Source organism: Danio aesculapii, chromosome 7 (assembly GCF_903798145.1).
Source record: "Danio aesculapii chromosome 7, fDanAes4.1, whole genome shotgun sequence".
In the NCBI taxonomy this organism is placed as follows: Eukaryota; Metazoa; Chordata; class Actinopteri; order Cypriniformes; family Danionidae; genus Danio; species Danio aesculapii.
In genome coordinates this window covers 56161583-56175647 of record NC_079441.1, presented here as the reverse complement: position 1 = coordinate 56175647, position 14065 = coordinate 56161583, and the positions used below count along the sequence as shown (strand labels likewise).

The following is a 14065-nucleotide window of genomic DNA, read 5'->3' as shown; positions in this document are numbered from 1 at the left end:
AGTAGAGAATTTCAAACTTGAAGAGTTTCTGTTTTTTTGGCAGGTGAATTTAATTGTACAAAAAATGATAATCTTATTAGCAATTAAAGAACCTCATATAGGATTACAGCGTGTTTTAAAACAAATTATAAAAACATGATTTGCATTATATTTGTAGGTTGTTATATAAAACACAGAGAAAGTATACATGGACACAAGTTAGAGAATATAATATAACAATGGCTAGACCTGACAGGTTGAATTGTTTTAAAATGCCATTTTAACATTATTAGGGGATGTGCAATATCACCAGTAGGGTTTTCAGATCATGGTTTGGTCAGCTGTAGCATTTTTGTTTATAATGTCAAGCCAAGGAGTGCTTGTTAGCATTTTTACTAGTTTATTGCGAGATCGTTTTGTGAAGCCAATGTAAAGCCAATTGTGAAATTATCTTTGGTTCTCTACAGCAGTTGTGTGACAATGGGAAAGATACAGCAACTGTGTCATATATACACCCTCAATGTTTCAAGAGACATCTCTGGCAGATCTAGAGAGAATCCGTAAATGAACAAGAACTTAAAAGTTCTCAAAAATGAAAAGAACGTCATAGACAATTTGCTGACTATTAAGGCACATGGTGCTCTGGTAAGAACAAGGTTTCAGGGTGTCACTCTAAAAGAAAGTCCAAACGTATTTTTTTTGGACTTGGAAAAATAATGGCCTAAATAGAAATATGCATTCTTTGCTATCTTAACATGGAACGGAAATTACAGAGCCCAAGGAAATCAGGAGAAGAATATTTTTTATTTAGATTTGTACAGGAGTGAGCACATGGAGGTGGAAGGGATCGCCAACCACTATGTCTGCCTAATGTTCCAGAGGGAGCAAATACTGATCCGGAAAAAACTGAATTTTTTTTTTTTTTTTTTTTACAAAAAACAAACTCTATGAGGCCCTTGAATACCTATTGAGTTTCATAAGTCGTTCCAGGTTGTTTTGGGGATGATCTGCTTGAAGTGCTCAATGACTGGATTGTTGCTGCCTATGAGCTGCAGGAGAGCAGTAATTACCCTTTTATCGGGTAAATTTGATCTAAGAAACATAAAGAACTGAAGACATGCGTCACAAGATTCTGTCTAAAGGATAAGATTTCAAGTTAAAGGAGGTGTTTGGTTGGGTCATCTATGTGAACCAGACAAACTGTATGCCTAGAAATTCTATTCTGGATAATATTTATTTAATTAGAAACATTTTAGATAACTCTAGATCATTAGGTTTTAAGAGTTTAATGTACTCTTAAAACTGTTGTGTTTAGTGCCACCATTTTCCTCAGGTAATTCTACAGCTCATGAGTTAGAACGTATGGTTTGCATTCTTTTATACCGTGAGGTAAAAGTTTATCTGTCCACTTTGGCACAGCCCCATCAGAAGATAACACGCGAGTGGGAAACAAAAGAAATCTCCCACTTAAGTTTTCCCCTCAAGCCATTGGTCAGTTTAAAGAGAGTGAGCATGACCTGACCAAAAGCTTAAATTCATACCACTCCAGAATCTCTTGGCAGAAGGTTTCTTCCAGTGCATGTAATTTCTGTACCGGACTCTGCTCTGAGTTTGATTTTCTTTTCGGCAACTTAAACTCAGTATAGTTTCAGGCCTTGCTGAATTTTCCAAACTGTGCCACACACTTTACGCACAAAAGATCACGATCTCGATTCAACCCTACACACAATTTTAATTCTGCTTTTCTACGATTTAGCCAATTATATTTTCAAGGTCAGGAGAAAAGCATAAAGGCAGTCACACAAGTCTTCACATTGTTTTACATACTTTGCTCATCAACATGGACACCTCCAAATGGTGTTAAAAGTGTCACATACTGTATTCATAAGGTATAATTCACCCCAAAATGTTATTTCTGTCTTAATGTAATGACGTATTCGTGGACACATTTGTTTACTACAGAGAGGATGCGCATGTGCATGCCAATGGTATCTGCATTAGTTAACAGAACATTCATAGGCTGTGAATAACAGGTAAAAATTTGTTATTGGCTGATGGCAAAGCACAATGTACAATATTATCACTCAGGTCTTACTGCAATTTTTCTCAAGCAAAAGAAAGCAATACACTTTAATAAATGTCATCCATTTATGCAGAGGTTTATATTTTTTCTTGGCTGTGTTTACATTTACATTTAAGCTTAAAATTTCAACACAATACATCTCTGTCAGTTTCTTTTGTCAAGTTTAATAACAATTTTGCCTATATTTTATTTTAGGTTACTCTGTCTGGTCATTTAAATTAGATTATCAGTTCACTCCATGATCAAATAAACCTCTCCACCACTTAAGTAAAAAGATTTAACAGGGCATCTAATTACTTATCTACAAGTCCTAAGAGGCCATGCATTCAAATATTTTTTCTCTCTTCTTTTCTCATGATCACAACTTATTTATCTCGTGATCCTAACATAACAGCTTGTTTAGTTGTGATCTTGACAGCACAAAAATTTGTTTTCTCATGATCACCAATTAATTTTCTCGTGATCTCAACATTATTGTTATTAATATTTATTATCAATGTATGACCAGGCCAAGAAAAAGTTTCAGACTCTGGCTTTTAACACAGATTCTTAATGATTAACTTAATGAATGTCTGAAGGGCAGCACAAGTGTTAAGTACTGATCTATATGGAGACGCACATTCGTGCAACACATTAAGTGCATTCAGAACAGCCATAATCATATGAGCGCAAAAGTGCATGCTCATGATTAATGTACATCCATGATTATATTCATGTATATGATTTATTACTTTATAAAATATCACTAGAATCAGAAGGTTCTTTTTGAACATATTTGAATTTTAATGAGCTCAGCTTGCAGCTTTGTGCTTGCTCTTTCTCTTCCTCTCTCTCTCTCTCTCACACACACACACACACACACACACACGCGCACGCACGCACGCACGCACGCACACACACACACGTGCAAAATAATCAAATTGAGTAGATACGGAAGCCCTTAGAGGCCATGAGTTATTATATTTTTCTTTCTTGTTTTCTCGTGACATTGACATATCAAATGTTATTTTCTTATGATCTTGTGATCTCGACATAAGAAAAGTTGATTTCTCACATTTTCTTGACCTATTTTTTTCTGCTTATCCTGCAACGTCCTAGACCCACATACAGAGGCTTCATATCACTTTTTTTTTGCAGGGCTTCCCTTTTAAAAGTAATTGTAAATATCTTGTGCAAACTTACTTTTCACCATATAGAACTATGCTTTAAAATGGTAACTGTTGAATGAATATTATTGTAAATAATGATATATAAGCATATAAGACCATTCCTGGAGATTTTTTTTTCTTACCCAAATCATAGTCCTACTATGTATATATCAGATAACAATTTAACTTATTGAATCAATGCAGTATATGGCACCTTTAACAGAAAAAGAAAATAAATAAAAAAGACCATTTCAGTAAAATATTTGAATATTTTAATAAACATGATACGTAGCTACAAGACGAAGAGGGCATTAAAAAGTTAATATTTGCTCATTTTTTGAGACTGAAGTTGTCGAATAATGAACCCAAAACACACGTCGTTGTTGTCAAGCTGAGTCCCCCAGATGCTCTCTATCACAGTACTTTGATGCCACTTGTGACAGTGACATAGCATCTGCACCATCTCAAGTTAGATGTTATTTTTAATTGGCATGCATAGCTTCAAGAAAGATTTTGATAGGTCTATGCAGAGCTGCATGAAGTCGAACACACCTAAAAGGCTTCATGAGTTCGGCTGAATCCACCTAACAAAAACAATGCATTCTGGTTAGACATTTTGTCCAATTTTAATTGGCACGGCAGCCACCTTATGATCACATGTTACATCAAAGTACCGCAGGAACTAAACGAGAGCAGATGCTCAGGTCAGCCACTGCAGTTGCTTAAATTCGGCTGCGAAAGCCTTTGACGTCAACACACTATATTCTCATTGGTCAGATTCTGTAATAACAAGGATGACACATGTTACAGTATGTGTTTTTATTAATTCAGTTATTTATTTTTACACATTTATATATAAATTAATCTTTATATTGAATATGTAATATTTGAATATTTTTTATTCAATATTTGAATTTAAAAAATTATCCATATATGTACTTACAGTACAAAAATAAATGTTTGCAAAAATATTAATGTCAGGAAATAAAAAAAGAGACTTATTATCTTTATATCACCCCAATATGACTTTGCACACACTATACCTACACACAGTTCTGTCCAAACAGCTTACAAAAGATGATTTTCATCACAGGTGCCTTTTAAGTCGTCATGCGCCTGCAACTGGCAGATCTCGACAGCCAGTCGCAGGTTAGTGTGGGTCAATTCGAACCAGCCTAAAGCCATGTGCTCAGGCACAAAAACACAGACAAACACTAAATACAGCAAGACAGAGATGGCAGAAACCTTACAATTATGGAGGCAGTTGATTTTGATGTTACTTGCAAACTATTGTACAATTCCCTTAAATCAAAAGTCAAGAACCAGACCTGTTTTATAAACTGTAATTTAATAAATTAACTGAAACATGTACTTTAGTGATAGAAGATGTTTGCTATCATAATGAGGTCAGTAGTGTACACAAAAGTAATAACTGTTCCATGTTCTCTCAATCACTCTACATGTGTACTGTGCCCCTTCCAGAAGGCCAGGAATGTATGGAGCAATCACACTTGTCATTCTAACCAGACTTTGGTGGTAAAATGTGCTTAAAGAGACACTGTTCAGATTGCTTAGTGAGAGTACACCTTATGACTGCAGCCCTATAATATAAATTTGGTTACTTTTCAATTCTCAGTTAATCAATTTACAACTCTCAGTTAATCAATAGTTATTTAAGCTGAAGTAAAAGTAAGATCAGAGGCCGGGCCAGGCTAAAGCAATTCATCCCCCTTCTTTTTACACAAACAAGTCTAAAGTCTAAACTTTATGGCAAGGACAGAGTCGAACAAAGTATTCTTGAGGTTTCATGCATTAATGTCAAGTAGTAGAGGCCATGTTTTAAACACTACAGTATTGGCAGTAAGGGAAAAAGATGATCATGATCAATAATTACTAGTAAATTTTGTTTAAAGTTTAAAGGCAAATTTTTATAACATTAACATCTCAACCAAATTCATATTTACATGTTGAAATGTGATTATATGAAAATTGGATGAAAAACTATACTGAATACAAATACAAATGCTAATACTTATTTAACACACATTTAATTAACAATTAATACACATCTACAACAATAATAATTATATACAGTTAAAGTCAGAATTATTAGCCCCTCTTTGAATTTTATTTTCTTCTTCAAATATTTCCCAAATTATGTATAACAGAGCAAGGAAATGTTCACAGTATGTCTGATAATATTTTTTCTTCTGGAGAAAGTCTTTTTTGTTTTATTTTGGCTCAAATAATAGCAGTTTCTAATTTTTTAAACACCAGTTTAATGACAAAAGTATTAGCCCCTTTGAGCTATCTTTTTTTCGATAGTCTACAGAACAAACCATCGTTATACAATAACTTGTCTAATTGCCCTAACCTGCTAAGTTAATCTAATTAACCTATTTAAGCTTTTAAATGTTACCTTAAACTGTATAGAAGTGTCTTGAAAAATATCTAGTAAAATAATATTTACTGTCATCATGGCAACGACAAAATAAATCAGTTATTAGAAATGAGTTATTAAAACTATTAAGTTTAGAAATGTGTTGAAAAAAAATCTTCTCTCTGTTAAACAGAAATTGGGGAAAAAAATAAACAGGGGGCTAATAATTCTGACTTCAACTGTATATATGTGTGTGTGTGTGTGTGTGTGTGTGTGTGTGTGTGTGTGTGTGTGTGTGTGTGTGTGTGTGTGTGTGTGTGTGTGTGTGTGTTGTCACTATACTAAGTTGCACTTAATGATACTACAGTATCAATAAGAGACTAGAATTAGTATTATTAGACTAATAACATACACATTAGACTAAAACATGATAAGCTAATGAATTATAAAAATGGATAAATTACTGCCTCTCTCTTTCTCTTTTGGACATAGGCATATTTTCTATCCATTCTGGATATAAGCAAGCCTAGTATTCAATATCAATATACACTAGGCTATAGTATAATCATTTCTTAATCTCTGAAGTTTTGCTATTGGTAAAATAAAATATTAATTTAATTTCCATATAGAAATATATTGCTAGATAACAAAATTTGCAATAGAAAAAAAAATAATGTTCATTGTCGTAAATAAAAATCTTGTGTAATAAATAAATTTACTGGCATAATTATCAAGTTTTTATTCCAAGGTTGTTCCACAAGAAGCATGAATTTTTATTTATTGCTATAGTGTCAAAAAATACAAGCTGTAACCTTAAATATTCATGTACTTTGTACAGTACAACAAATGTTCAAGTGGTCCTTTCGTCTAGGAAACAGTTTTGAAAATTTAAAACAAAAACGTGTTAAAGGTTTAAAAAACCCTTTTACTTTAAAAAAAAAAAGAAGATTTTAACAGATTTGTGTGTGTTGAGCATTCAATTAAGACACTGTTAGCACCTGTTAGCTTTAATTGTGAATAAACCTAAATATTTTGGGCTTTTGCCAGCTTATTTCATCCTTCGGGTTTAAAATCATTTCTGGGGCAGGTTACTTCAAGATTACTTCAAATCGGTGACGTAGCTGTGAGACCGCGGACGTGCATGGCAGGCAGTATTTATCCGTTCATGAAGGGTCATATGTGTTTGTTTTCATGATCTACAGGGTTTATTGCATGGCTTTCCCCGCAATGCCGTCCGGGCCACAAATACAGCCGTTTGTGTGTAGCAAGCATTTTTTTTCGAAAGAGATGTATGAGAATTGGAGAATGGCGGATTTTGTCTTTTATCAGTTGAGTTTGTTACCATTCCGACACATCGCCTATATCCGTGCTGCTGTGTTTGCCTATGTTTAAAATCATACAGATTACCTGCAGGGCTAATGGTTGGAATTTGAAGGGACTTTGGTAATGATCACCAGTGAAGAATGTGAACAGCACCGTTTTACATTTCAAATGCAACCGAATATTCTACACACTTGATTAAATAAAGTGAAGGTACAAGTATACTGAATTAAGCCCATTTATCAAAAAATTAAGCTCAGATGCTTAACTGCAAATAAGCAGAGTTCTAAATAAGCATATACTCTTAATAAAAAGTATATAAATAAAGAAATAACATGCTTTCACGTTACTTTCCTTAAAAAGTATTTAAGTTCCATTAAGTATTACTTTTTCCCCAACACTGCACATAAGATCAACATATGTTCTGTTACATTTTTCAGAATTTTTAAATGTAAAACTCCAAACGATTGCCTCAACAACACTACACTACTATGTTACAATGAATCTACCAAAATAAGGGATTTCATTTAATTCTAAAAACAAGTTAAACCAGATTAAAATAATATTATTCCTCTCACATAATAGTAATTTGTCATTTTATATCTTACTAATGTCCTTGACCAGCAAATCAGAATAGTCCTCTGTAGGGCTGCACAATATATCGTTTCAGCATCGATAACATAATGTGTGCATCCGCAATAGTCACATCGCAAAGATATGCAATGTCCATGCTGATTTATAGATTGTATAAAATCACTTTATATTTTATGATTTGTGCTAACAAAATATTTGTTACTGCAAATTTTTTTCTTGTTTCTAGTCCAAATATTTTCATTTCATAGCAAAAACAAGACTACTTCATTTACCCCGTGGCAGATAATCTCCTTAAAACATGCAAAATATCTTCATTTTTACTTATTTCTTCTGACACTGAAAACTAACCAATATTTTTACTTGGTCTAAGATTTTTTTTTTTTTGATATTTGGACAAGAAACAAGACAAAAAGTAAGAAAAGCTTTTTTTTTGAATTTCAATTATTTAATTTCTGTGCCCGAATACTATTCAGAAAGCCGTCAAATAGTGCTATTGAACAATCTTCTGAAACGGTATTCATATCGCAATATTTATCGCAGAAAAATAAACTATTGCATTATAAGATTTTTCCAAAATCGTGCAGCCCTAGTCCACTGGACAGCACTTATAGTTTTGTTTTCAGAGCAGCTGCAGTCAAATCATGTCAAAAACAAAAGCACTTATCAACACAACGCGCAGAGCAACAGTTGAACAGTTGCCTTTTTTGTGCAATAGAGGGGGACTTTAAATTTGACTGATAAACTTACAATAACTAAGTGTTACTGTTAATAGTCAACAATAAATTACATTCCTTACATCAGTTACATGTTTTTAGCTTTAAAATATTTTGTCTGGGTGGACGAGCCTTCAGTCAGAGTGGGCCAGTGCCACCCTGGCCCTTATGTATGTAGACTAACCACTGCTCTACAGGAAGTGTTAGACACAACACATCTACTTTCAAATATAGTATTTTCATGTTATCTTTGTTGTTTGTCCTAGAACCATGCTTTTTGATGTCAGAATTTGACACGTGCAAGCTTGTGCAGGACGAAAACAATTTGGCACAGTACAAATGTAATCCTATTTTATTCACTCTTGCATGTGTAACATTAATTATGCTATTATTACTTTCTGATGTCTAATATGTTAGACCAGTTATCCTGCATGATTCAGCTGTCACACTGTGACAGTTTATTTTCAGCATGTAAAGAACCATCACCATGTACACAAGTATATTTTTATTCATGAACTAACATTTTTTATTGTTCACAGGGTACCCCGTATTTGGCTATTTAGTTGTGGAAAATAAGCTATAAACTTTACACAACCTTAATGTGCTACTAATATGAGTTAAACTTACAACAGTGGCAGCAATAAAGATCACTATGCTCAATTTGAGGTTCTGCTGCTGCAGCCAAATATGTAGCTTTGGCTGCGCTCATAATTTGCTTACTTCCATATCACAAAGACGTTTCAGACAGAGACAGACAGGAAGTGAATAATGAATTAATCACAAGCCACAGCTACAGCAAGATGTTTTTGATCCAGTACAGCTTTGACCAAAGGCATATGACTTATATCAGTCTAAAGAATGACAAAAATACGTGCCTTACAAATTCAGTAAGAGAGAAAATGAACAGAACCTTTTGTGGTCATACATCTGTGTCTAGCATTTTCCATTGCATATGGGCAATCAAAAGAGTGGAAATTGTAGACACAGTTGGCCATGCATGTATACAATATGATATACACTTGGTTGTTGATAAATATCACACTTAAAGTCTGTGTTTGTGTTGTCACAAAACCACAGACTGCATGCAGAGTCAGCTAAAATGTAAAGATGTGTTGTAGCACATGTGTCTAATGGACTCATGTGACCATCTCATGTCATGAGGCAATAAAGGAAGAAAGAGAAGAGTCATTGCTTCTTACTATTTAAGAAACCATTTCAATATATTTCATTGTTAATGAAGTATCATTTTCTACAATAAACAACAATAATTTCTTTCTTTTTTTTAAATTATTGCTGTAGATCCTCATTCCACTGTCATTTTCTATATGATATATGAATGCTTTTGGCCAGGCTTATGAATGTATATATTCTCAGCTATGGTGTTGTGTGTCTAATACAGTAGTCAACATTTGACTTTCATCAAGCCATGGGACAATTTTAAAAATCAAATTTCCAATATCAGAAAAAGTGGGTCACATTTGAAGTCAAATGACTGTCAGGTGTTTTTGGTTGTTTTTACTAGTATCTCAACTATAAACACCAATTATAAGTAAAATGTTAATGACTCAAAACTAACATTTGATATATATATTACAAATTTCTATAAATGTTAACCTAGATACCGAAACTGCATCTCTAAGAACTTGGCACATGTGCGTAACTGCTACCCTGTTTATAATGTCAGACCCATTGGTCAGACATCGTCATCTGTCATTGCTTCAAATACTACGTGAGACAAGCTCTTACCTTTCCAAACTTCTGGTGCTGGACGTACAGTTGTCCCTCCTTAACATGAGTGTCCATTTTTAAAATATTTTCCCACTGAACAGCAGGATAAACGACAAAAAATATATTTCTCGCTCTTTTGACTTTTTCCGATTTCCTACAGCGCGAACTGACGCGTGACAAACTTTTGGCTCTGGTGCGTTTCGACGGAAAACATTAAGATTAATCTAACTGTTAAATGACTGTAAGGACAGAGACTGCGCAATGTTAGAAAATAGTGTTTTCATGCTGCTGATCCTGTGTTTTGAGACGTTGCCCGTATTGCTGCTGCTCTCTCTCTCTCTTTCTCTCTGTCGCTCTTTCCTCGCGAAAGAGGAAACGCGCGCCCACAGCCTTTCCTCCCACCTACTCAAGTCAAAGCTAAGGCCTTCAACTCCTTTCATTTGCAAGTTATAACAGCTTTGTGAAATGAATGTTATATATAATTAATATATATGTATTAATTAATTATATTTTTTATGCATTTTCGTATATCAACTTATACGATTCATGAACCATTCTTTTGAACACAACATTGCAACAATTATGGTCCTATTATTGGCAAATCCTGGGTGTCCTATTGACTTTTTATATTTAGAAAGGAATGCCCTGTTTGGTCTAAGCATTTCATCTGTCCTTGGCTCGAGCTCTAGCCTGCTTAGTTTGATCACATATTCGTTTGCATAAAGTTCCAGCTAGCCTAGTTTGTTTTTCTTGTATACTTGATCTTACTGTATACTGCATGTGTCTTAAATGTAATCAATTGGTTTTCCTGTTACTAAATAAATTATGTTCATGCAAATCCCACTGGTTAATATTAACATTATGAAGTTGGGGTAAAAGTATAGCCTAATATGTTGGAAACTGCAAAAGTCAGCAATATGCTATTATTTTAAAGCCAAAGTATAAGAATGAATGTTAAAATAATGTCGACATAAACAGCTTACATAGCAGGAAAGGCTATTATATATTATAAATTGAGTAAATAGCAAGTTGCTTTTGAGTAATAAAGGTCATAAATGTTTGTCTTTTTGCATGCCCTAATTTTACATTTTTTTTAAAAGTTATTCATTTGTATAGCAATTTCAGCCTTTCTAGAGGATATGTTAATGTATAGGGACAGTCGAAGTCAGCATGATTTAGCCCTCTTGTGGGGAAAAAATATTTGCAATAAATATATAAAACAACTATTTTTTCTTCACATTTTTAAACATAACTGTTTTAATAACTAATTTCTAGTAACTAATTTATTTAGTCTTTGTCAGAGTGACAGTGCACAATATTTTACTGGTTATTTTGCAAGATACTTGTATTCTGGTTAAGTAATTTATAGACTTTATTAGGTTATTATGTTAAGAAAAGATTAGGAAAGTTATTGGACAACAGTGGTTTGTTTTGTAGACAATCAGAAAATAATATTTCTTAGAGGGACTATAATTATATTGACCATAAAAACTGTTTTACTCCAGCCAAAGAAATCATAATAAAACTATTAGGAAATACTGTGAAAATGTCCTTGGTCTGTTAAACATAACTTGCAAAATATTTTTAGAAAAAATAAAAAATTCACAGGAGGTATAATACGTTTTACTTCAACTGTAGGTAGCCTACGTGTGTTTGTGTTTTATTTACTGCACTTCAGCCATAAGCTAGACCCCCTTTAACTTCTCAGATAAAAACACACAAAGTTGAGACATAATGACAAATGTACAGTATGTATGTATGTATGTAGCCTATATATATATATATATATATATATATATATATATATATATATATATATATATATATATGCATGCATGCATGCATGTAGCTTCAATGTAGGCTATGCATCTTTTTTAGACTGACTTAATGAAATGATTGCATGAAAATTACAATCTACAAAATTCCCAAAATAAAATAAAACACATATGTCCTAATTATTATTAATTTGAATTTTGAAATACAGTTACATGAAACGTTACGTTACGTTATGTTTTTGCATAGGTGTGTTTTGTTTTTTGTTCGCGTGTAAATCTAAATAAATAAAAATAGGCAATGGACTTAGACAATATTGTAATTAACTAGTCTCATTCAATAGCATTAACATGATCACCTGTGATTGGTTCTGCGCAGATTTTGCTCATCTCGAACGAGTCTATCTTTAAAAACGAGTAGTTTGTTCACGTGAGTAAGTAAAGATCCATTAAGGCTGATAATGCTGCCATCTGTTGGTAAGGGTGTGCAAAGGGTAAGGTTTTTTTTCATTTGAGGAAAAAATATTTATTATTAAAAATATACATATAATTTTACAAAATACAAATAATAAAAAATGGATAGTGTTATTACACTTGTTAAATATAAACAAATTATACTATGGGCGTGAATCGAGATTTGTATGCCTATTTATGTAATAAATATAGTTCTGACAGGGTGTGAAAGTCCGTGAGCTGTATTCGAAGTTGACTCTAGGCAGCTGACTGTGAGCGGTCATGTGACTAAGAAGAGGAAGTTGGCGAGTCATGAGCGCAGTGTACGGTGGAGTGGAGGGGTGAGTTTTTGACAAAACTGTTATTATTAAAACAGATTATGCATTTGAATGTCTTTTTCACACAAATACGCTAGTATCCTGTTTTTGCTGCCAGCCGTTGATAATAAAATCAGGTGAATAGCTTCAGAGCAACGAATATTGTTTATTTTGAATCACAGTGGTGGGACACACTCTAAAGCAGTTCTGGTTTCTGCTGAGGGTGATATACTCGCCGAGACAGATGGACTATGTACCAATCATTGGGTGAGATGTGAAACAGCTGAATACAGCACGACCGAATTATGCCAATGTAAACTAAAATGTGCCTACAACATTTTATTTTCGCTTGTAGCTGGTTGGCGTTGATAATTGTATCAGTGGAATCAACGAAATGGTCCAGAGGGCTAAAATTAAGTCAGGGCTGGACCCAGACACACCAATTTGTTCACTGGTGAGACAATACAGCAGTCAGTCAAACTCGACACATTTTCATTTTCATCAGGTTGCACTGACATTGTCTACATTTTGTGTTAAAAGGGTATGTCTCTGAGTGGTGGAGAGCAGAAGGCTGCCATCCAAAAGCTGATTGATGACATGCATGAGAGATACCCTAAACTAAGCCAAAGCTATTTTATTACCACTGATGCCATTGGCGCAATGGCAACTGCCAGCGACTATGGTATTGTGTTGTATTTACAACTAGCAGTAGTACGTTTTAGGAAGTAATTGCCATTGTAACTCTTTTCTCTGTCTCTTTATCACAGGAGGTATAGTGGTGATTTCAGGCACTGGCTCGAACTGTAAACTGGTGAATCCAGATGGCACACAGATTGGCTGTGGGGGGTGGGGTCACATGATGGGCGATGAGGGCTCAGGTAATCATACAAAAAGAGAAATCAACTGACATTATAGCAGTGTATCTTATCTCAGATAGATGATGGCTTATCTTAGAAATAAATTCCTTTTTAAGGCTTTGGTCCCAATTACGTCATTTTAACAGCCTTGAGTCTAGTAGTCCAGGTTGCAGAGTAAGTTGAGTTGACAAACCCAAAAAAGTTTTGGATCTGGTTAAGATCAGGGTAAGTTGTTTCACAACACTTGATATAAACCAGGAGTTCCTAAACTTTTTTTATGAAGGGCCAATAATCAAACTTGAATGTGGGCTGTGGGCCGAAGGTGAATACAGCGGGCAAAATAAGTATTTATAAAGGTGCCGTTAACTTGACGGATTTTTCAGATTTTTTTGGGTTTTATTTTTATGTTTGTATTGTTTGAGTTTTTACCAAAATCTGGTTCAATTCCATGTCAACAGCTCCTTCAGAAATATTATACCCCAGAAAAAAACATGATGTGTTCAATACTTATTTTCCCTGCCATACCAAAGTGTATTATTACATTAAGTTTCCATGAGAATTTATTTCCTAATATTTAAAAATAACTACAAAACATTGCTTTAAATTTTATTATCTAATGCAATATATGTATATATATATATATATATATATATATACACACACACACACATGTATACACACACACACGTACAGTATTTACATTTAAAAAATAAATTAGATT

The 14065-nt window shown here is 33.7% G+C and overlaps 2 protein-coding genes across 3 annotated transcripts in view; one reads left to right on the top strand and one right to left on the bottom strand.

The window, feature by feature from the left end:
- Positions 1-10311, bottom strand: part of dok1b (docking protein 1b) — a 46759-nt gene extending 36448 nt beyond the window's left edge. For both annotated transcript variants that reach the window (XM_056462223.1, XM_056462224.1), the window contains exon 1: positions 9964-10311. In XM_056462223.1, the coding sequence (XP_056318198.1) occupies positions 9964-10020 (57 nt within the window). In that variant the 5' untranslated portion in view covers positions 10021-10311. The remainder of the gene's footprint in view (positions 1-9963) is intronic.
- A 2137-nt stretch (positions 10312-12448) lies between these two features.
- Positions 12449-13409, top strand: nagk (N-acetylglucosamine kinase). The gene is made up of 5 exons (XM_056462962.1): positions 12449-12511; positions 12670-12754; positions 12843-12941; positions 13028-13169; positions 13255-13409. Exons 1-5 carry the CDS (start codon positions 12483-12485, stop codon positions 13392-13394), a joined length of 495 nt encoding a protein of 164 aa, XP_056318937.1. The 5' UTR covers positions 12449-12482; the 3' UTR covers positions 13395-13409.
- The last annotated feature ends 656 nt before the right edge of the window (positions 13410-14065 follow it).